We start from the raw sequence: 21,690 nt of genomic DNA on the forward strand, positions 1-21,690 counted from the left end.
CCTGCTTGTGTGCTTGTTTTACATTTATATTTCATAAAACATTTTGGATGAATAAAAGCATCATCATCTCAGCACCATACCACAGGTGATGGATGAACACAACAGCACAACCACAAGGGGGCCTCAGGGCAACGTGAGATGCTGGGACCCCCTTCTGACAAACTGAATTGTTGTCAGTCTATTGGTTTATGCAGAAATCACTGCCCATCAGACCAGAAAGTCGGACATCTTGTACAGAAATGCTTTCTTCTCAAGGTGTCTAGTGTCATAAAAAGAGAAGTAATTATTTTTCATTCAACATTTGACCTTATTTGACGTTGCCAATTGACACGTGACCTCTGCAGAGCTCCACTAAGATCACAAGAGGAACCAGAGTCCTAAAAGAGGAGGAGGGGGTGAGAAGAAACCACATGCTGACAGTCATTGTAACGTCAACACATCTGAGTATTATCTTATTTTTTCTTTTTATAGGTAAATCTTTAATTCCACCACCTGAGCTAGATCCTTTATCTCTTGAAACAACGTTGGTCGAATTCAAATTTGAAACCTCAAAATGTTCTGGATCTTGGATGTGCACTTTGCTGCCTGACAACAGTGAGACAGCATTTCATCCTGCTGCTGTTTCAGGACTTAAATGCTGCCATCACCAGACTACTTGGCAGCGTCTTCCATTTATCTACAGTACCTCTGTACCGCAAGCTCCACGGACTACCCTTCATTTGTTCTTGTCTGATTATCTTGTTGTTGCACTGTTGTGGTTTTAATTCAACACGAGTCTTAAGGAGAAGTTGGCCAACAACAGCGGTTGCACAACTTCCTCCTCCCAATTCAGTGCAAAATAATAATGCTGCTATTGATGCATGTTGGATACTGTCATCACATAGTCCACCTTGACAGCCTAGTTAGATTATGTTTATTTACATTATATTTAAAGGGTAACGCCACCAATTTTACACATTAAAGTGTGTTTACAGGTGTTGGGGAGTACTTCTGCATATGAGAAAAAAGGTACTATAAAGCCTTTTGTGGCTCCAGAGGAAGCTGTATGTAATCTGATAAATTGCCTCCAGTGATTTGACTCAGTGTTCTAGTTGCATTGTGGGTAATGTAGGCACCATGTTTTGAAAAGGAAGAAAATGCATGCATAAAGAAGTGATATATCTGGTTCTTGCTGTATCAATTTTGATAATTTGTATTTAAATTGTCCATGATGAGCAACGCTAGACCAGTGGACTGCTTAACTTATACTTTTTCTATTAATTTGTGAATAAAATTATGAACTTGAGTTTGTACAATATAGCAAACACACATTGAGTATGTGAACTATCAGAAGAAAAGGCCAGAGGTAAATAAAATGGCCTAATAAAGAGCCAGAGTCCAGGCTTACTTCACACGAATCTGAATCTGAAATAAGTACACAGGAGACAATTGTGCAACAATGCCTAACAGAGCTATACATCACCTAAACATCTTGATTGTGGTTCAGGATAGAGATAAACCAGGGGTTGCATTAAGAGCAGCAGCTGTGGCACACGCAAACAGTGTTCTGGGGGAAAAAATATGTATTTATTTCTGAGTTTGTATAATAACCTCATTAATATTGTATTTAATACAATTTTCAGTTTGAATTTCTTCTCCAAAACTTCATAGTGCCCCTTTGAGGCAGTAACTACTCCCAACCGGGCGGGGGCAGCACGACGCCGCCGCGCTGTTCTCGCTGCCACAACCAAAACCAGCGAAGAAGAAGTGCATGGAGCAATTTCCCACCGTGGAAATGGCGCTCTGAGGTGAAGAAGCCTGAAGTCAGAGGGAGCATCTCGTGCTTGTCAGTCAGTTGAAGCGCCCAGAGGGCTCTACACATGAGTTGTACTTTGAAAAGGAGCGGATTATGACAGAGGAGAGAAGGAGTCGGGAGATTCGTCAAGGAAATCAACGTATTCGTGGCTCCGCTAAAGCCGTCAACATCGATCGGACAGGTAGTGTAACGTTGGTACTAGCAGCTAGCGGCACATTGCATCACGTTTTCCAGCGTTAGTTGGGAGAGGGCTAATGTTAACTGGGCTAGCTCACTAAGCTCGCGTGTGCTGGATAAATCCTCAAAAAGATTTATATTAGGAACGTCACTTGCTGCTAACGAAGATTGTGCCATCATGTTGTCAGTAGCTACCAAGCTAGTTAGGTTGGTAATGCCAGACTTCATCACAGCTAAAGCTAAAGCAAGACCTAGCTAAATTCTAGGATTGAAGTAACGTTAAAGGCTCGTTGCCGGTGTGAGAGAGATTACAGTGTGATGCTGGCTGTGTTAAATACTTACATTATCCCTGGTTGTCAGCCCTAAAGTGGGTCGTGGTTAAACTAACGTAGCTACGTAACGTTACTGCTTTGCTAACATTAACGCCAGCAATCGCTGTAGCTTGCGTTAGCAAAAGTAACAACGTAACGTTACCTCGGTGTAGACTAGCTAGCCACCCCGACTTTGTTTTAACTAGATCAAATTAGCTCACTTTAGGGATAAATGTTCATACGCGTCGCAGTTAGTTGTTTGTTGTAACACACATCTAATAAAGAGCAGACACAGCGTGACATAACTGTTGTCAACCTCCAGCGCTTATGTTTGACTATAGCTTGATTAGCTATCTTAACTTTTAACGCTGAACTCGGATAAACTGTAATCCTGCATGACCTTGCAAGCTAACTGGGTAGCCTGCTAACGCACTGAGGAAAGTGTGTGAGGCAGCTTCCAGCCCTTATTCAGCACCAATTAATATGAGGATATTTTCAATACGTCCTTACTGTGGCCCGTGTTTAACCGCACTGAGCATTACATTGTACAAAGTACGCGATCGCTGGTTTGTTTACATTATGTCAAGCTAGCTCAGAGCTAACGAGTGCAGCTGATGGAGCTAATCTTTGCTCTGTAGATGCTAACGAACGAGCTCGCATCAGCCCTTTTAACTAACTTTTAAACATCTCAGACTTCTGAATAGTGTCTCATACAGCCGAGGGCTACACTTTAAAGCATTTCTTGGTGTTAACAAGATGGGCTATTTACTAATTTTATGGCTGGTTACACACAAACTTTGAAAATGTTGACACACGTGAGCGCTAGATGTATTTGGCGAAGCTAGATTTGTCATTTGAATAAGCTAATTTGCTTGTGTGAAATCTTCGCACCTGTCAGTGGGTCTGTAACACTGTGGCGACGCCTCTAGGTGCATAAATTGGGCTTGTTTAGTGGGTAATTATCACAATAAGCCTTCATGTTTAGTCTCACGTCATGGCATGTGGCTGCGCAGTGACAGGCTCGTTGCGCGGGAGTTCACTTGAATCCGCTGTGTTTAACAGTGTGGTCGCAGAGGGCAGTGTTGGGTCCAATTTCCACTCGGGTTGAGTTGGCCTTGAAAGCACCACTGTATACACCCAGACTGCAGGAGATAGCATTATCTTTCTGGGGCACTACTGCAGTAAGAAGGTGGAGGGGTAACATAAACATTTACAAAAGTGGGTCAATAATTGCAATAATTTCATAATATTAGTTAGAACTCAACAGAGGATAACACACAAACAATTCATTCTCAACATACGTTTTAACGTGTTTTCAGAGAATACGGATATTTTTTTTTTAGTTTAAGAGATGAGGTCAGGTTATTCGAAATTCTTGTTAAAAACAACTCAGCATGGTACAACCGGACGAGTAATGACGTCTGATTTCTCTGCACAGTTGAGTTTGATTAGTTTTGTTGTCCCGAGCCTGTAAGTTGAAACATTCATGGTCAGTGTGTGTCAGGAAGATTGGATTTAAAAACTCCAGGGTGCTTTTGATCAATGTTTTGAACAGTGCTTTACCCCAGCACTTTATCAGCAGTCACATCTGCAAACAGATGTGTTGCAGTGTGCCATGTGTGTTGCTGTTGATTAGAAATGCAAACCCAGCTGCAGCACCAGTTGTCAGCAAGTTTGCTGACGGCACGTTTCCTGACAACTGGGGGTGCAACTGTGTGTTTGAAAGAGAGAGAGACCTCTTTTGTACTGTAAAACCCAGCTGAGCAGACGAAGCCTGAAGTGGATTTATGGAGTAGGAGGAGTTTAGAAAGAGTGTGTTCGCAGGTTCTAGTTTTAGTTTGTCTTAGATCAACTAACTGCTGTTTCTAACCCGCTGACTTTGTGTCCTGTATTGCTGTTTATACAGTGAACAATGCATGACCTGACTGCCCAAGTCACCAGCAGCCTGCTGCCTTTCCCAGGAGTGACTATAGATGCTCTGGGGGAGGATGAGATCACCCTGGACTCTGTGCTCCATGGGAAGTTCACTGTTGGTAAGCTTATTTTTACCCATCAAGGATTTATACATTGATTTATTTTCTTCACTCTACCCTTAGTCGCAATAATAAATCCAAAAATGTAAAAATGTCTATTTCCTGAATGAACAAGGCAAATACAGTTATATTATAAACATTGTGTTATTGTACATTGAGGTATGTCTAACACAGGTGGGAAACACACACAATCAATTTTATAACAACTAATAGTAATAATCACCTACAGTCACTTGCTATTTCATGAGCTGTTTAATTCTTAGATACGGCACTCAGCTTGGTTATAATCCTCCATCTCCATCTTAAAACCCCTTAACCTTTCTTTTTGTTGATTGTGTGTGCGCAGGCCGCAGCGGGCTGGCCTGGCTGGCCTGCGGCCCCCATCTGGAGGTTGTCCATGCATTGACGGGAGAACGGCTGTCTGCGTACTGCTTCAGTGGTGGAGGCGAGCACCCGCCCAGTGTCCTCGCTGCCAGGGACTTCAGCTGGCTCAAACGGTCAGAGCTATATTTCACTCAGTTGTTGACATCAAAGACTGATGAGGAGACAGTCAGAACTGCATGCTTTTACGTTTAGTTAGAGAAAAAGACTTTTCGTTTGTAGATGAAAGATGGCGTTGAGGAAATATTTAATTTTTTATTTCATTAGGTCTGGATTGCTGGTTGGCTTGGAGGAGGCCGAGGGCAGCGTGTTGTGTCTTTATGACTTGGGACTTTCACGGGTGGTCAAAGCTGTGGTTATACCAGGCAGGGTGAGTCGGCATTTTAGAATAGAGATGCTTATGATATGATTTTTCAATTTTTGCATCCTACAATAGAGAAAAACAGCTGCTTTTATCAACCACAACCTGAACTTTGTATGTCTCCTCTTTTTCCCCTTCTTCTCTCTTGTTGTCTAGATTACAGCCATTGAGCCGTTAGTGAGTTATGGCGGAGCGAGCACTTCGACCCAGCATCTTCACCAGAGTCTGCGTTGGTTCTTCGGCATTGCGGCAGTAGTAACAGACCTCGGTCACGTTTTGCTTGTGGACCTCTGTCTCGACGACCTGTCATGCAGCCAAAGTGAACTGGAGGCTTCAGGTTAGCAAGCGTTGGGTTGATATGTGTTTGAATGACTATTTTCATGTCCTTGTTCCTTACAAACTTCTCTTCTCTAAACAATAAGTTGCACACCCAATGTCTTTTGTTTCTCTATCTAAAACCATCCTTTTGTTTTCACTTTCTGTTCCCAGACCTGCAGGTAGTCACTAAATCTCCCACAGAAATCCCCAGGCTTAGAGAAGTCAGCACCAGACAGGGCAGACATCTTTGTCTCCAGCTAAATGGGCCCAGCGGAGTTGGAGTCACAGCTCTGCAGTACATCTCCAGGACCAACCAGCTGGCGGTGGGATTTTCTGATGGATACTTACAGCTGTGGAACATGAAAGCTCTGAAGAAGGAGTGAGTTGTACTTTTATTATAAATATAAATGGGGGTTGGAAATACAGCAAAATAAGTATAGAAAGTAATTACAAGAGTCCGTCCTTTTGAACTCATAAGCAGCTAATAAAATGTAATCTTATGCTATGATGGGTATAAGTTGTTCATGTATGTCTCTGTAGGCATTTACATTTTTGTTTGATTTGTCATACGTAGATACCACTCCCAGTTAGAAGGCGGCAGGGTGCCTGTGCATGCCTTCACCTTCCAGGAGCCAGAAAATGACCCCAGGAACTGTTGCTACCTCTGGGCTGTCCAGTCTTCTCAGGACCTGTAAGTCTCACATATAACAAGTGCTCCATCCAGACAAAATGTTTGTTGTTTTGTTTGTGTTGTTGTTCCAAGCTCTTATTTTTACTTTCACTCCCACGCAGCGAGGGAGATATGGTCAGCCTCCGCCTGCTTCAGCTGGCCTTCAGTGAAAGGAAGTGTTTAGCTTCTGGGAAGATCCTCTATGAGGTTTGCATACATGCATGTACACTAACATTAACTCTCTAGTCACTTCAGTTCTTCAGTCCCATCAAATCTACTGTGCACCTCCCTGGCTCATTACCATACCTTTTTTAAATTTCTGTCACTCAGGGTCTGGAGTACTGTGAGGAGCGTTACAGTCAGGAGTTAGGGGGCTCAGCTTTTCCTCTCAGGGCCCAGGCCACCAACACACGCCTGCTGAGCTGCCAGACCATCGAGAAGTTCAGACCCCATCCTGACAGGGATGACAGCATGAACGAAGGTGAGCCTGCTTCCCCTGAGACTATCTGTGAAAGATGGCAGTATGTAGGGATCTAATTCATGCAGATTTTCAGCATTTCCAGGAATGTTTGACATTGCCAGTGTTTTAATGGTAGAAAAATACAATCTTTAAACGGCTATACTATTGTTTATTGTGATTAAAAATCTTCTAACCTGCCTTTTATTTACTTAATCGATTCACCCACACCTCTTCTCATTTTCAGTTGCATCTCCAGACACCAGCGTGTCTATCTTCAGCTGGCAAGTGAAGGCTTATGGTCAGGGAAATCCATCTACCTACATCGGGGTTTTTGACATCAACCGTTGGTACCACGCACAAATGCCAGACTCTTTAAGGTACAGCAGATATTACAGAAAGTAGAGTAGTAGTGATAAAACCATTTCAAACTAAAAACAAACAAAACAATGGCACAAAACAGGAACACACCAACAGTTGGTGATGTTGTTTCCTGTAACAGCAGTGGTGCATGTAATAGGTTACTCATTGCATCCTCCAGTTTTCCTGGAGTTACTGTAATGATTGCTTTCTCTAATGTAACTCTGCGCTTCCCTTGCACCCGTGTGTTGTCAGAACGGGGGAGTCTCTGCAGAACTGCCCCTACCTGGCTGTTTGGTCTCTGGACCCTGTCGTGAAGATGGTGTCTTCACACGTCCTCATGGATGCGGTGGTGCACGACCGCAGCCTGAGCAGAGGCCTGCCCTTCACCTGCCCCCCACCAGAACAGTACTTTAACCCCACCACATATAACTTTGGTAGGTGTAAAACAACCTCACTATGAGATTAAATGAAGAGTTGATAAAAAATGTGATATTAAATCATCTCCCAGGTTGATGTAACTATTACCTGTGTATTACTGTTGCCTGTTTGCTCAGGAATTGGGTGTGCAGACATGCCCAGGCTTGTTGTTGAAATCTAATTTTACTAATGAGGTTGATGGACTTTTTTTTTTTTTCTTTTCTCCCTTTCATGTTACAGATGCTACCTGCCTGCTCAATTCTGGAATTGTGCACTTAACCTGCTCTGGGTATCAGAAAGAGGCAAGTTTCTGTTCATTTTCCTGTCAGACAAACTTTCCCCTCATTATTTTAATAAGAATAATTTAACAATCGTTAATTTAATAGCATCAAATCCAAATGTCGATTGTAGGAAGAGAAATTGTGACTTAGATTAGATGATATTATGCTTATAGCTGAGATTATACAATATGTAATACTTTTTATTTATACAGATATTATTTAAATGTGTGAAGATGATATGAATGCAACGTTGGCTTCTTTTACAACAACACCTCACATTGTCATTAACATCAGACCCTGAGCTTTTTGAAGAAAGCTGCTCCTTGTTCCAGTGACATCATCTCCACCAGCTACTCCCGCTGTCTCATGTCCGGCCTGCTCTCATCTCGCCTGGCTGACACCCAGGCCTCCAGCCTCTCTCAGGTACACACACTTACACAGAATAATAAGTCTGAAAAAAAAAAAAAAAGGCTACTTCCTCTTTTAGCTCAAATTAATGAAAATCTTTCATGTGATACAAAAGAACAAACCGAATAAAATAAGATATTTGTTCAGAAGCTTTCATAGTAATCTGTACATGTGACTCAATGTCATTAGGAGGAGCAGCTGGATGCCATCTTGTCTACAGCGGTGGAGACCAGCTCCTTGGGACTGATCACTGGCTGTATCAAGCAGTGGACTGCAGAAGGTGAGTCATATGGTAGAAAACTCTTAGATTGTTTCTCAAACTGCTCGGCAAAACCCATTGCCTCTATTTCAGTAAGTATGTGGTGAAGATGTTCAGTGTTACATCTCATAGACATAAAAATAGTATTTAAGAGCTTTCCCTAAGCCCATCAACAAGCATGCTGCAGCCAGCAGCCCTACAGTCAGCTCTTAACGCTTGCATTTCTGTGTGTCCTCAACAGAACAGCCTGGTTCTGCACTGAACCTGCGCTACATCCTGGACTGGGCCTGGAACAAAGTGGTCCAGACCAAGGAGGAACTGGATGGCATCTGTATGTTTTTAAATGGTTTTTATTTTTAAACGAGAGACATTTTGAATTATAAGAATATTGTTTTGACATGCCAGAGATTAAAATCAGGCTAGATCATATCTGTTTGCATAAACTGTTTGTAAGGTAAATTAACCCTTCATGGTGACGACAGCTCAGACTTTCAGGACAGTGTTTTTGTTTTTAACCTCACCATGAACAGAATGTCGACCTTACTGATATTGAAAAAAGTAAAGTGATATGAATTCCTTCCCTTTTTTCTCACATTTCTATACTGTTTGCAAGTTCGTTTCACTTTATATGTTTATGTTTATATTTATCTCCTGTGTGTGTTCGTTCCCCAGGTGCACCGCTGTTTGACAGCTCCTCCAACTTCACTGACCCTCAGACGATGCAGCTGCTGCAGCACAGCCAGAGACTGCTCAGTAACCTCGGTACCATCTTCCACTGTCTGCTCAGCGAAGCTCAGGAGCTCACACAGAAAGGTGCCACATCCACACAGATACAGTCACAAGTGTTATATTTCCCTGTGATGAAAGTGGAAACTGGTTCAGCCAGTTTTAATTCACATTTGTGCTAAACTGTAATGAAACACTCCTGCCGTTCTCGCACCTCACATCTTCATAGTTTGGTCCACTTTTAGCTCTGATGTGTTGTCACTGTGCACGTGTTGGATCATTTATAGTTATTGATAGGTTCTGCTCATGTTTTCCATTGTGTAGGCCTGGTGGGTCTGATCAACAAGAACTTGGTGTCCAGTCTGATTTCCAAGTACGCTCAGGTGGTGCTGTGGTTCTGTCGGACCGGTCTACTACCTGAAGGATCAGGTAAAGTGTTTCCTGAATAAACATAATCTGAGGAAAACTCACAATTTCAAACAACACAGTTTCTCAGTCAGTGAGTAAATAAGTTGGAGGCATGTTTAATATCTTTAATTCATTAAAATGAGCAGAAATGTGTCTGGTTCAAGCCTGTTTCTTAAGTTAATATGATTCTTTAAACAGAAAGTATACAAACTGTTATTACTATAACTGTTATAGGGATTGTCAAACTTTGCACCGTCACTGTATTCAGTTTTATTTTCTCTTTCCCCTCCAGACGATGACGCTCTCCAGATCTCCAGACCTTTCTACACTCACTCAGTCATCAGCAACTATTATACAATACGCAGAGAGGAGCTCACCAGGCTGGCTAAGTAAGTTGTGTTCACTTGAAAGCAATTGAATTTTATGTTTATTATGAATCATGGTGTGCAGCTAATCAATACCTTCATTTCTTGATTATATTTGTGTCCATAAGATGTTTTGTTAATGATGTTCTGACACTCTGCTGTTGCCTTCTCAGGGGCAAGTGGTGTGCAGACTGCCTGATGATTGACGGTTTGGTCGGCCAGTGTGGTGAACGCTTGACTAACCTGTGGAAAAGGGACGAGGGTGGGACAGGGCAATACCCACCACCTACACTGCATGTAAGTATTAATTAATTATTTATTTTTTAATTCCAATCTATTTTGTTTTGTTTATTAGATATCTAATTTATGTCCAAATCGGTTTGCACCTGTGGCACTTACAATGTGTACAGAATTGATTTTTTTACCTTTTGATCCACAGGCCTTGTTGGACATTTATCTACTGGACAGCATTGACGAAGCTGCCAAACATGCCATTGTATCCTTTTTAATGAAGTATTTTTTGTGAATTCAGTGTTTGTTTCTTTAGCTGTTACTTTGCTTGGTTAACAGATTTTTTGTCTGTTGACGTGTAGTTATTTAAATGATGGATTACCTCAATCGTAATCTCATTGTCGTAATCTTATTGTGATGCTCTTATTGTGATTGTAAATCCTAATCTCTCCCAATGATGGACTGAATTAAAGCGACTGCCTGTATGAGCCTTAACCTGTTGTCCCAGGTGATATACCTGTTGCTCGATGTCATGTACTCCTTCCCCAATAAGGAGGGAGCGTCAGTGGAGTCTTTCCCTACAGCTTTTGCCATCCCTATTGGACTGGTGAAGCTGGTACAAGGCCTCTGGCTGCTGGACCATCATGATCACCAGGTACACACACACACACACACACAGACACACACACACACTTGGCTGACTTTACATTCCCCTGAATTTGCATACACAGTGGTTGTGCAAGGCAAAACGGCTCTAAGGTATTCAAAGGGAAATTGAACATCAGTATTTGTATATTAACAACATTTACAGTGTAAACATTCCTTCTTCTTTGTCCTGACCAGAGTTCATTCGAGCTGCTCCTGCACCCAGCTGCCTCTCAGTGTCAGTTTGAGTGGCAACACGAGCGAGTCCTGCAAGCACTGATGTGCCAGGGCCAACACTCAGTGGCACTACGATACTTTCACGTTACAAAGCCCCCGATTTCCTCCACCTCCCAGGCGAAGCTCTGCCTGTCTGTACTGCTCCACAACAGGTGAGAACAGAGAGAGAGAGGACTCGGTGGACTCTCTGCAAGAACATCAGCAGAAACTTTAAATAGAAATGTAGAATTTGACAGCAATGGTGAAGTTTTGCACCGTAAAGCGTGAACAAGAAAAATGGCCTTTATTAACCAGCTGGTGTGCCCTTCTTGCAGGTGTCTCATAGAGGCGTGGTCTTTACTTCGGCAGCACTCAAATCGCCTCAACATGGGGGAGCTGCTGGGCTTCCTGTATGAGAGCTGCCAGGAGCTGGGCCTCATCAAGGAGCTGCTCAAACTGCCTCTGGGCCTCAGTGAGCAGGTAGGAGAGAGATGATGTTTGTTTTTTAATTCTTTCTAAATTTGTTTTAAATCCAAACCCTTGAGTAATCTGCTTGTAGAATAATTGTCTTTGTGTTTTTGGATTATAAAGTCGATGACTAAAGCTCGTGGTTCTTGGGTTTATGTTTCAGGAATGTTTGGAGAAGTTTCTCCAGGGTACAGGCGGTCTTCAGAACAGAGAACTGCTGATGGTTCATTACCTTCAACAGGCCAACTACATTCCTGCCCTGCAACTCAACCACAGCCTCAAAATGAACCTGGTGGTATGTGTTACACATACAAAGTATTGCGCTAATTATTCGATTATTTTTGACATGCATTATGTGATATTTGTGAGAATACTTGATTTAAAACCACAGTCATTGTCTTCTGTGTTGCTAGAATGAGCGAGACCCAAAGCTTAAAGAACGATCCAACACCAGAAACTCTATATTGGATCAGTACGGCAAGGTTTTGCCCCGAGTCCAGAGAAAACTGGCGATGGAGAGAGCCAAGCCCTACCAGCATCCCTACGGCATCCACAGAGAAGGTAAGGAGGTGATTTATGTAAATGGCAACTGGTTTTCATAGCCAGAAGTCAAGTCTGTTGCTCACTATGTTGCAAAATATGGCTTCCTATTATGCTACACTGCTTTCCTTTTGTTGCTTGCAACCACAGTGTCTGTTATTTCAGTTTCATTTAATCTATAAAAAAAACTTTATCAAATATTTATAAAACCAATTTTGCTTCAGTTTCTCGGCCGCAGCCACTGTCAACCATCACCAAGCGCTCTTCCAATGAGAAGGTGATGTCAAGGGCCGGCTTCATCAACAACGTCCTGACCAAGATCGAGGAGGTGTGGTTGGGAAAAGGAGCTACACCACAGTCCTCCCCAGCCAGGAGGTGAGCAGAAAATAACAACAATCTTAATAATAATGTTTAGATTTGATTTATTTGATTAATTTCTAACCTTTTTCAATTTGTTTCTAGCAGCCCCAGGAGAGCTGATGTTCAGAGCCCCAAGCCCTCCTCCTCGGCCCTTCCTGACCCGTTCCTGGGAACTCCCATCACCATGACCTCCAAACGAAAGTCAAGGTAGATATTTGTTTGAACATTAAAGGAAACACTTTCTCCGACACGAGACAGTTTAATCAGTGTGGGAGAGGGAGATATTTTACCTGGAAATCCATGCATATAAATCTTCGTATAGGTTCCACGTGTTGAGACAGCACCTTAAAGTCTTTGTATTCCTTCCTCATCTTCAATTTGACCCAGGCTGATGGACTTGGTGGTTCAGCCTTCCTGTCAGACCCCTCGCCCTCTTCTCAGCCCTCCCAGACCTCCCAGCTCCTGGGTTTCTCCAAAGAGCACCAGCAAGGCCCCTGAGCTCAGTCTGCTTCAAACACCGCAGGTCGTCAAGGTGAGTAGACAGAATGTGGAATTTATGATCCAAAAAGTTGTTTTATTTCGGTATTTTGTTACTTACACATTTTATGTTTTTGTTGTCTCAGCGAGCTCGAGCCTTGGCTGCTTCTGGCCCTGTGTTCTCAGCCTTCACCCCTCAGTCCATCCTACGCAGCAGCCTGAGGCCCACACCAGTCGCCACCCCGTCTGCCTCTCCAGGACGCTCCATCACCCCGCCACTCCGCAGCAAAGAGAGCAGGATCACCTTCATCGAAGAGGCTGAATCTCCTGAACCAGAGAAGGGCATCAGATGGACCAATGGGGTAAGACCAAGCGTTGGTTCAGTAAATGCACTCTACAAGGTTGCAGCTCATTAGATATTTTTTAAGCCTGGGACCTTTTAAATAAATGTAGTTACTACTTGGTTCTTATTTGTTCCTTTTTGGGAGTTCAGTGTGCAATAATCCACTAATATCAACAGATCTCAGTGCTCCTGAGCTGCTAATTTGTGCTCAGTGGTCTGTATCATGACCTCTTTCAGATCAGTTATCTTCCTCTTTGTATAGTTGGCAGGTTTGATTTAGCCTTTATAATAAAATGTGTCTTCCAATGTTCTTTCCTCTCTAGATGGCAGCAGACAGTGAGATCAGCTTGCTGACCAGAGGCCCTTCACTGTCGAAGGCTACACGTAAGACCTGGTCCTCTCAGCCTGCTGAGGAGGAAGAAGAGGAAGAGGAGGAAGTGGAACAACCTAGTGTAAAGTTCCTGCCTCCCGAAGGTGGCATTCCCTCGCCACAGCTGAGATGCTTTGACGGCAAGTCGTCCTCCATCCATGAAGTCGTTGCTGAAAGCCGACCATCAGAGGCAACACAAGCACGGCTTAGCCTGAGCTTCGACGCCAGCCATACGTCCATCCGTTCAACAGACACCACTCTGGAGTTCTTTGATGCACCTCTGTCAGAAGAGCAGGAAGCAGAGGAGGGACATGCAGCGGCAGAGAACGATGAGGTAGTGACGATTAACATGAAAGGTCTAGCTGAAAAGGAAGAACCAGAGGAAACGCCATCACCAACCACTGAGCAAACACCTCTCCTGACATCAGAGGAGTTAGAGCGAGAAGAAGAGGAGGAGCAAGAGGATGAAACATTTGAGGACGTGATGGAGACTGGTCCTGAACAGGAGGCTCAAAACGAGGAAGAAGTCCAGTCTGAAAAGGAGGAGGAAGAGGATGTTGAGTCAAGTAACAAACATGCTGCCACTCTTGACGAAGAGGAGACATCTAGTCACGATCACGGTAATTCATTTGCAGAATTTGCTCTTAGACGACTTATTATTTAAGTGGGTTGTAAATGTTAGTACTGAACAGCACCAAAATACAAAGACATAAGACATATGCTCTCAAACATCACCTGACACATTTTGTATGCGACTAGTTTGTAACCAGGTGACTGAAAGCATGGACTCTGGCACTGAAGTGGAATATCAGGATCAACCAGAGACAGCTGTGGGACAGGAAGTCCAGTCAGAGGCCACCGAGTCCACTGAGGTCACTGAGCAGCTGAAACTGTTTGGAGCCTCTGAACCCAAATGTGAACTAGAGGAGGAGCTGGAACAATCAACAGGTCCATCTTTAAATGCTGCATTTACACTGTGAAGAGTTAATATATCATGAACATATATTAGACTGTAGTGATTGAATATAAATAACACAACAGGGAAATGGTATAAATGTAAAGTAGATGATTTTTATCGGTGTGTCATCGGTGTAGGTTGAAACATCATATTACCCAATCATACCAAGGTTACAATAGCTGACTTCATACTAACATTAGGTAATTTTTCTGTGTTATCTGACAGATATGACGGAGTTTGTGCAGAAACATCTGTTTGGCGGTGATCGTTCTCCTCCACTCACCCGCTCAGGAATCCACGATGCATCACAGACACAGATATTCTTTAACAGGTATGTATGTGTTTACAAACAGATGAAATAAATTTAAACAAATTTTATTTATTTTTTTATAAAACCCACACACACATACACACCCCACTCCATGATACCATTCAGAGGGTATACAACTTAAATATGTTAAGAAACATAAATATACAAATAATGCAAAATAATGTTATTCGTTTTCTCGTTGTCTTTCTTTCAACAAAGTGTCTTTTGACCACAGGCTTTTTATTATCAATGCCGGACGCTCTTTTGGAAATTTTATGTAGGTTTTGAGAAATTGAGAAAAAAACAAAACATGACTGCGGTCAAGGAAGCAGAATTATTTAAATGGTTTCAGTTAGATGAAAATGATCAGATCGTAGAACAAACAACTGTTCAGACTTTGTTAATAGTTCTCATCACAGCATGTCACAATAAATATGGGATTTTGGTTTGTGTTGTTTACTTTCAGCTGTCGATCTGTGTATTGTTTTGTTTTTTACATGTTAAATAATCATTATTCTCCTGTCTCCCAGCGAGTCAGTCGATGAGGTCGAACAGGAAGAGCAGGCTGCTGCTGAAGAGGAGGAGGAGCAGGCTGCTGCTACTGAAGAGGAGGAGGAGCAGGCTGCTGCTACTGAAGAGGAGGAGGAGCAGGCTGCTGCTACTGAAGAGGAGGAGGAGCGGGCAGCTGCTACTGAAGAGGAGGAGGAGCAGGCTGCTGCTGCTGCCATTGAAGAAGAGGAGGAGCAGGCTGCTGTTGAAGAGGGGGAGCAGGCTGCTGCTACTTTTGAAGAGGAGGAGGAGCAGGCTGCTGCTACTGTTGAAGAGGAGGAGGAGCAGGCTACTGCTACTGTTGAAGATGAGGAGGAGCAGGCTGCTGCTGCTGCTGCTGCTGAAGAAGAGGAGGAGCAATCTGCTGCTGTTGCTGAAGAAGAGGAGGAGCAGATGGCAGCTGCTGAAGAGGAGGTGGAGGAGCAGGCAGCAGTTGCTGAAGAGGAGGTGGAGGAGCAGGCAGCAGTTGCTGAAGAGGAGCAGACGGCCCCTGAGGAGGAGGAGGAGGAGCAGGGAGCTGCAGAAGCTCCCCCAGCGTTCACCAGCCAAAAATCTACTGCCTCTGTCACGTCCTCTGAACCAACTGGAACAGACTCCCACTGTGAGGAAGATTGTACACACATGCACATTTACACCGGTGCTCACTGTTACAGTTCTGTTTCACTCATTACTTACACGCATCTCTTTTCTTCTTCTTTTTTCTTATCCATTAGCTGTTGTGAGTTTGAACGACAGTGAAGAGCTTTCTAGTCCCATGTCTGAGGACGAAGAAGAAGATGAGGAGGAGGAGTCTGATGATGAAGAAGAAGAAGAGGAGGAGGAAGAGGAGGAGGACTCTGGTAGCGAGGTGGAGATCATTGAGGAGGTCCAGGGTAATGGGAGACTGCCACCCCTCCAACCCAGTTCAGTCTATGTAGATCATGGACACTTCCTGCCAAGTCTGTCAGAGCAGGAGGCTGCAGAGTTCTCTCTGATCACACCCGGTGCAGAGATGAAGGTAATGCATGTAGAGCTGAAACGATTAATCGATCAATAATCCATTAATTACGTTATTAATGCAGGAAAAATGTCAAACATTCTCTGATTCCAGCTTCTTTAATGTCAGGATGTGCCACTTTTCTTTGCACTGTATTGGAAAAAACTGAATATCTGATTTCAACTTGTTAGCTTTGGTAAGATCATAATTTTCAATTAATCAATTAATTGAAAAATAATCCTGTGTGTGCCCCATTACAGTTGGTAGAGGAGGACATGGAGGGTGAGGTGGTGATGGTCAGACTCGGAGCAGATGAAGAAGGGATGGTGGCAGACATTGAAGAGCAAGGATCATCATACGTGGAGCTCAAGCCCTCTACGACTCTCCTGGTGCCCCTGGAGCTCATGGAGGGACAGGACGGCCTGGTGGACAGTTCTCAGCTGGGTCTTTGTGAGTTCCCACAAACCATTGAGCCAGACGGACCAAAGTCTGAAACAAACAGCGGCTTCTCTCTGATGCTGGACATGGACGAGGACGGGGATAAAGATGCAGGAAGGCTACCTATGGAGAATGATGTGCAGTTCACTGATCCTCTCACTCTGTCTCCAGCGGTGGAGGCTAATGATGAACTTGTGGCAAAACCCGAGGTTATTGTATTGGGCACAGATGATCAGGATCCTGTCCTGTCTGGAGAAGCTGCTGAAGAGGAGCAGAGAGGGGAGACGGACGTGTTCGATGGAGTCGATGGACAGATAGAGTCTGAACTTGCTGACCTGCAAAGTGAAAACATCGAGGCAAACCATGAGGCAGAGGATGCTAAGGATCAGATAGAAGCAGAGTTAGTGATGGTGGCTGAAGATCAGGAATCCGCAGGTTTTCTGGTCTCTGTCCCAACTCCACTGGAGGAACTCGAAGTAGTTGTTGATGGCAAAGACTCTACGGCAGAAAAAGATGCTGCTGAGGAGGAGATGGAGGAAGAGGAGGACAAACCAACACCTGCTGAGGACCAGGAAGAGCCTGAAGAGAACGGACCTGTTGATACTGACACAGAGATTGCCTCTAGCAAACAGACGGCGGCTGTTGTGGAGGAGATGCAGCAGGAGCTCAAAGCCTCAGAAGAGACAGGGGAAGAGAACAGGGACGAAATTGAGATGGAGACAGAAACAAAAAGGAAAGGGAGGGGAAGACCGAGAAAACAGAAAGATGTTGAAGAGGAAAAACAGACAGAGTCAGAGGAACAACCTGTGCCAGAGCCCCCCTCTTCTCTGAGGAAAAAGAAAGCTCCCTCCACCCCAACCCGGAGGAACACAAGAGCGAGAACAGTTTCCTTTATCTCTCCTGTCACAGAGGAAGCAGAGGAGCCACAGGTGGATGAGAAAGTAGAGGAGGCAGAAACCAGCACCCTGGTCCCCGCCTCACCCAGTCGTACACCTAGAAAAAGCAGACAGAACAAAGAGATCAAAGTCCGAGTTAGCACACCTCGGAGAAGTACTCGCAATTCTCAACCAGAGCCTCCTAAAGGAGAGGAGGTGCAGGAGGAGGCAATGGATCATGACACATCAGTTGCATCAACCTCCAAGGCCTCTTCACCAGCCAGACGACGTGCGTCCCAGAGGGCCGCTCCAACAAGGTCCAGCAGGAGCGGTAGTGAGGAGGTTGAAATCGAGGAGGGACAAGAGGACATGGTCATCAATACAAGGTCTTCTCGACGAACACCGGCCAAGACTCCCACACCAGCCCAACGCAGGACCACTCAGGGAAACACTCCACGGAGGTCCAGCAGAAAGATACCGAGCAGCAGTGAGAAGGTGGCACCAACGACGTTAGAGATCCTGAAAGAAGAGAAGGAAGTGGTGGAGGAGGTGTCTGCGTCCGCTGTCAAACGCACCTCTAGGAAAACTAAGACTGAAGCATTGGAGACAGAGCCGGCCCTGCTGGAGGAGGAAGAAAACAGAAAACAGCAGGTTTCCAGTCCCGGCAGGACGACTCGACGGTCCAACCGGAATACCTTAAATGTTTATCCACAGGTGAGGATTCAAAAATGTTCATATATCATCTTGTTCACATCATCTCATGGTGACTGGCTATTTTTACGACTTTTCTTTTTTATGTTTGCCACAACTTTCACTAAATGTTTTCCCTTATAATATCATTTTCTGTTTCACCCATTTTAATAAACCCAATCCATCCATTGTTGATCATTTATCATTTACATTTAACACTCGCAGGTAAAACTGGTTCCCATATCACTTCCTCAGAGCGTCAGGAAGACGAGAGGGGAGACTGTTGCCGAAAATACACAAGGCAGTGAAGTGAACTCCCTTCAACGCACTACAAGGAAACTCTGGGATCGCCCAGAGGAAGACCTTCCTCTGCTGGACTCACCGTTGGAGGTGGATTCTGAAACCCCTGTCGCAGACGCCCTCATCAAGAGACTCAAGGATGAAGAAGAGAAGCAGGAAGGTATGTATGAGGCTGTGTACAGACTGATCATAGGGTGGCAGCGTGTTAATGAACCCTATAAATTGTGAAAGCTTGTTCAAATTTTCTTTTTTGCGATTTTTCAACTTTGCTTCAAATTGGCTTGATATATGGAAACATGGCGTCAGTTTTAACATGTAAAGATGTTTGTATTTATGGACATAAATTAAACTCTTTCTTATACAGGCGGTGTAGTCGTCACCAAGATGGTAAGAACCAGCAAGAGGAGTACAAAATCCTCAGTGGAGCATGTGCCCTCGCTACTTCCTGTTAAAGACGTCCCAGGCCCCGAACCTGAAGAGGACGAGTCAGTTTCAGGGGAGCATTCATTCATCTACTCCCCCTCACGGAGAAGAACAAGAGGTGAGCTGTGTGTTGTTTCCCTGCATGTCTGTCCTTCCAGTTATTATCCATGTTAGGATTTCTTTTACCCCTGTGTTGTGTCTGTGTGCCAGCTAACAGAGGAGAGTCTCCTGGACCGAGTGAAGAGTCCGCAGCGCCCGTCACTCGCAGCAGGAGAAGAGTCGTCAAAGACGTCTCTGTTGCTCCTCATGTAAGTGCTTTTACACGTGCTCCACACTGTTGGGGTGTGTTTTCAACCTGAACAAATTAGTCCGTTCTTCAAACATGTAATCAGCTCGTTAGCCTTACACAAAGCAGATAGTTGGTTTTGATTCCTCCTCAAAATGAAAAGATGAACAAAAGCTTTAATTTTAGATTAATACTAATTTTGACAACATTGTTCAGTGTCATGTAGCTGTGTTCTGCGAGCCTCTGGACAGGATGTTTTACACAAAGAGCCTCATCACTGCTCTGAAATGTCTCGAGGATTATGTCTGAATTTGAAAATCAGAATTAATCACCTTAGTTTTGCAAGAGCAATAATGAACAATAGATCTTTTAAAAAGCATTTCCCTTTTTTAATCTTTCCCTTTTTTTCCAGGATGATATTGCTTCAGAAGAAGATCATGTGGAAGTGGAGAAAGCAGCAGGTGGTCCTAAGACCAGAAAAACAGGCAAACGAACAGCCAAGTAAGAAATCTGTTTCTCAAAGAAAAATAACTAATAGACCCCTCAGACTGATGATAAGACAAGGAAATGCTTAGCTTTTGGAAAATAAAAAATGTAAATGGCTCCCTGCTCAGATTTTTTTTCTTTCTCCTCCTTTAGATCCAAAACGGTTTCAGAGCCACCTCCCATAGCAGAGGTGGCCGTGCTCTCACCCGTGCCCAGTCCAGCTGATCCGGTCCCACGAGCCCTGAAGAGGATAAAGGGTGCAGAGGCCCCGACCTCGAGCAGTAACCTTCGACGCAAACGCATATTGGACGCCGCTTTTCCAAAACCTGTCACACGGAGGAAGAAACTCTAAGGAAGGTTGGCGGTGGTTTTAACCGGTGAACCTCAGACAGCCACCAGAAGATTTGAACCGACTTGTTCAGGAGCTGCAAATGAAAAGCGTCTGTCTAAGCTCACGATGGTTCTATTTCCTCAAACGCCTCACAGTGCTGCGGTTTGTATGTCGACAATGAAATAAAAGCAATGTAGGCATGAAAGTATATTTTCGGGACAAAACACACACACTGACTGACAGCAGTGTGAGAGAGGACTATATTTTTAGAGTTTACACGTCCCGCTCGTATTAACTCGACTTCTCTTCATATTGTGTCTGTGGCCATTTTGTGTTGGACATTTTGCGACGCTCCTCGTAACCCTCTTCCCTCTCCGGGCACAGAATGGCACAAGGGAAAGCAATCGATGTGGGCTTTTAGAAGGTCCCGTTAATAAAACCAGAGCGAGTGAACTGAACCTGCCTCTGATAAAGAGGTTTTATTTACATATTCTTTTAAGGTTGTTTTTTTTTTTTTCTTTCTGTTGTTTACTTTTAAGATTTCGAGGCCTGCTGTTTTTTCTATTTAAGAAGAAGAGCAACCAACCCAGTGGAGATGAGATTTCTACTGATAAATTTGTATATAGTCTTTTGCTATGTTCCAAATAAAGTTAATAAATAAATCCTAAAGAATTATGTTCATTTGAAGTTTTAAGTGTGTCTGGAATGCATTTGATCATCTAATCAGACTGCCTATGCCATAGTCTTAAAATCTTAGTCAATCTGGGGGGTTTCTGTGTGAAAGAGGCACAGACTTGTACACTATCGCCATCAGATTTGGACTGTTTTTTGTACGTCATGGGGATGTTGTGTGTGTGAAAGAAACAAAAAAAAAAACTTGCACAGCGGTTCGGAGTTGTTAAAAACTGTTTTGGGAAATGTTAATAGGCTTGTTTAATTAAATTTATGGCAACCACCATCTGACATATAGGCTATTTTCTGATGAATGTATGTAGAATGTCTTATTTTTGATGACTGCTCTTTGATAAATATGGTAAAGCTTGAATACTTCTCTCTGTCTGGTGTCTCACTTTACTTTTAAGTGCATGCGTTTGTTAGTTTGAGAGGTTGACTGATGACTGGACCACAAAGCGATTTTTCTTTCAGTCTGTCTCAGGTGTTCAGTGGACCACTGACAGGAGCTACACGCCTCTAATTATCCTTCACACATAGCTGAGACCTCATCCTGTTGGTGTATTAGATACCAGACGTTCATCTTACTTTATCAGCCCCGGTTTGAAAATGTTAGGTTACGGTTAATATCTGAAATGTAGCTGTTGTGACTGAAATGTTGACATAAATGTAGTTGTAAACGTGTAACCATCCTTTTCTTTTTAAACTTGGCTCATGTTTCCCAGGGCTCTGTCTCTTCTATAATTCATGGTGGTAGACGAGGTGAAAGTAAAACCGACTTATTTCAACTGCTCCACTTCACAAACAAAACACCAGGATGGGGAAAAGCAAATTAAAAGCACATTTTTCCAGTTTAAATACTTTTAATAGCAACTTTTTATACATAACTGCATGCTACAAGATAATATGAAAGTTTGGCCTATGTCAGAGTCTAGTACATGTTCATGTCTCTGTTTTAGTTTGGACTTGCATGTTTAGGATCTCCTCCACCCTTTAGCAGTAAACAATGTTTTTTC

General features: G+C 43.6%; 1 protein-coding gene across 4 annotated transcripts; it reads left to right on the forward strand.

Moving 5' to 3' along the window:
- Positions 1 to 1,764: 1,764 nt before the first annotated feature.
- Positions 1,765 to 21,047, forward strand: ahctf1 (AT hook containing transcription factor 1). Of its 4 annotated transcripts, XM_084354003.1 has the most exons (41): positions 1,765 to 1,976; positions 4,190 to 4,316; positions 4,663 to 4,813; positions 4,965 to 5,067; positions 5,215 to 5,395; positions 5,548 to 5,755; positions 5,951 to 6,067; positions 6,169 to 6,253; positions 6,377 to 6,527; positions 6,751 to 6,883; positions 7,119 to 7,300; positions 7,524 to 7,585; positions 7,859 to 7,987; positions 8,162 to 8,252; positions 8,473 to 8,562; positions 8,904 to 9,044; positions 9,282 to 9,386; positions 9,658 to 9,754; positions 9,904 to 10,027; positions 10,170 to 10,226; positions 10,470 to 10,616; positions 10,805 to 10,995; positions 11,158 to 11,302; positions 11,454 to 11,585; positions 11,704 to 11,851; positions 12,055 to 12,205; positions 12,293 to 12,397; positions 12,578 to 12,722; positions 12,814 to 13,029; positions 13,334 to 14,000; positions 14,140 to 14,328; positions 14,564 to 14,669; positions 15,179 to 15,611; positions 15,645 to 15,798; positions 15,911 to 16,194; positions 16,434 to 18,200; positions 18,402 to 18,636; positions 18,841 to 19,017; positions 19,110 to 19,207; positions 19,598 to 19,686; positions 19,825 to 21,047. In XM_084354003.1, the coding sequence occupies exons 2-41, from the start codon at positions 4,196 to 4,198 to the stop codon at positions 20,021 to 20,023; spliced, it is 8,106 nt and encodes a 2,701-aa protein (XP_084210129.1). In that variant the 5' UTR covers positions 1,765 to 1,976; positions 4,190 to 4,195; the 3' UTR covers positions 20,024 to 21,047. The 4 variants fall into 4 exon arrangements, with proteins under 4 accessions (XP_084210129.1, XP_084210126.1, XP_084210128.1 ...); XM_084354000.1 differs by having other exon boundaries at positions 15,179 to 15,798; XM_084354002.1 differs by having other exon boundaries at positions 15,179 to 15,798; positions 18,432 to 18,636.
- Positions 21,048 to 21,690: the final 643 nt, after the last annotated feature.

This window comes from Pagrus pagrus, assembly GCF_965226575.1.
Source record: "Pagrus pagrus genome assembly, chromosome: 1".
NCBI lineage: Eukaryota > Metazoa > Chordata > Actinopteri > Spariformes > Sparidae > Pagrus > Pagrus pagrus.

Excerpts from the sequence above, each read along its gene's own strand:
- ahctf1 (XM_084354000.1), top strand. The coding sequence starts at position 4,196 with ATGCATGACCTGACTGCCCAAGTCACCAGCAGCCTGCTGCCTTTCCCA. Across the intron at positions 4,317-4,662 it reads CCATGGGAAGTTCACTGTTG|GCCGCAGCGGGCTGGCCTGG; the intron begins GTAAGCTTATTT and ends GTGTGTGCGCAG. Across the intron at positions 15,799-15,910 it reads AACTGGAACAGACTCCCACT|CTGTTGTGAGTTTGAACGAC; the intron begins GTGAGGAAGATT and ends CTTATCCATTAG.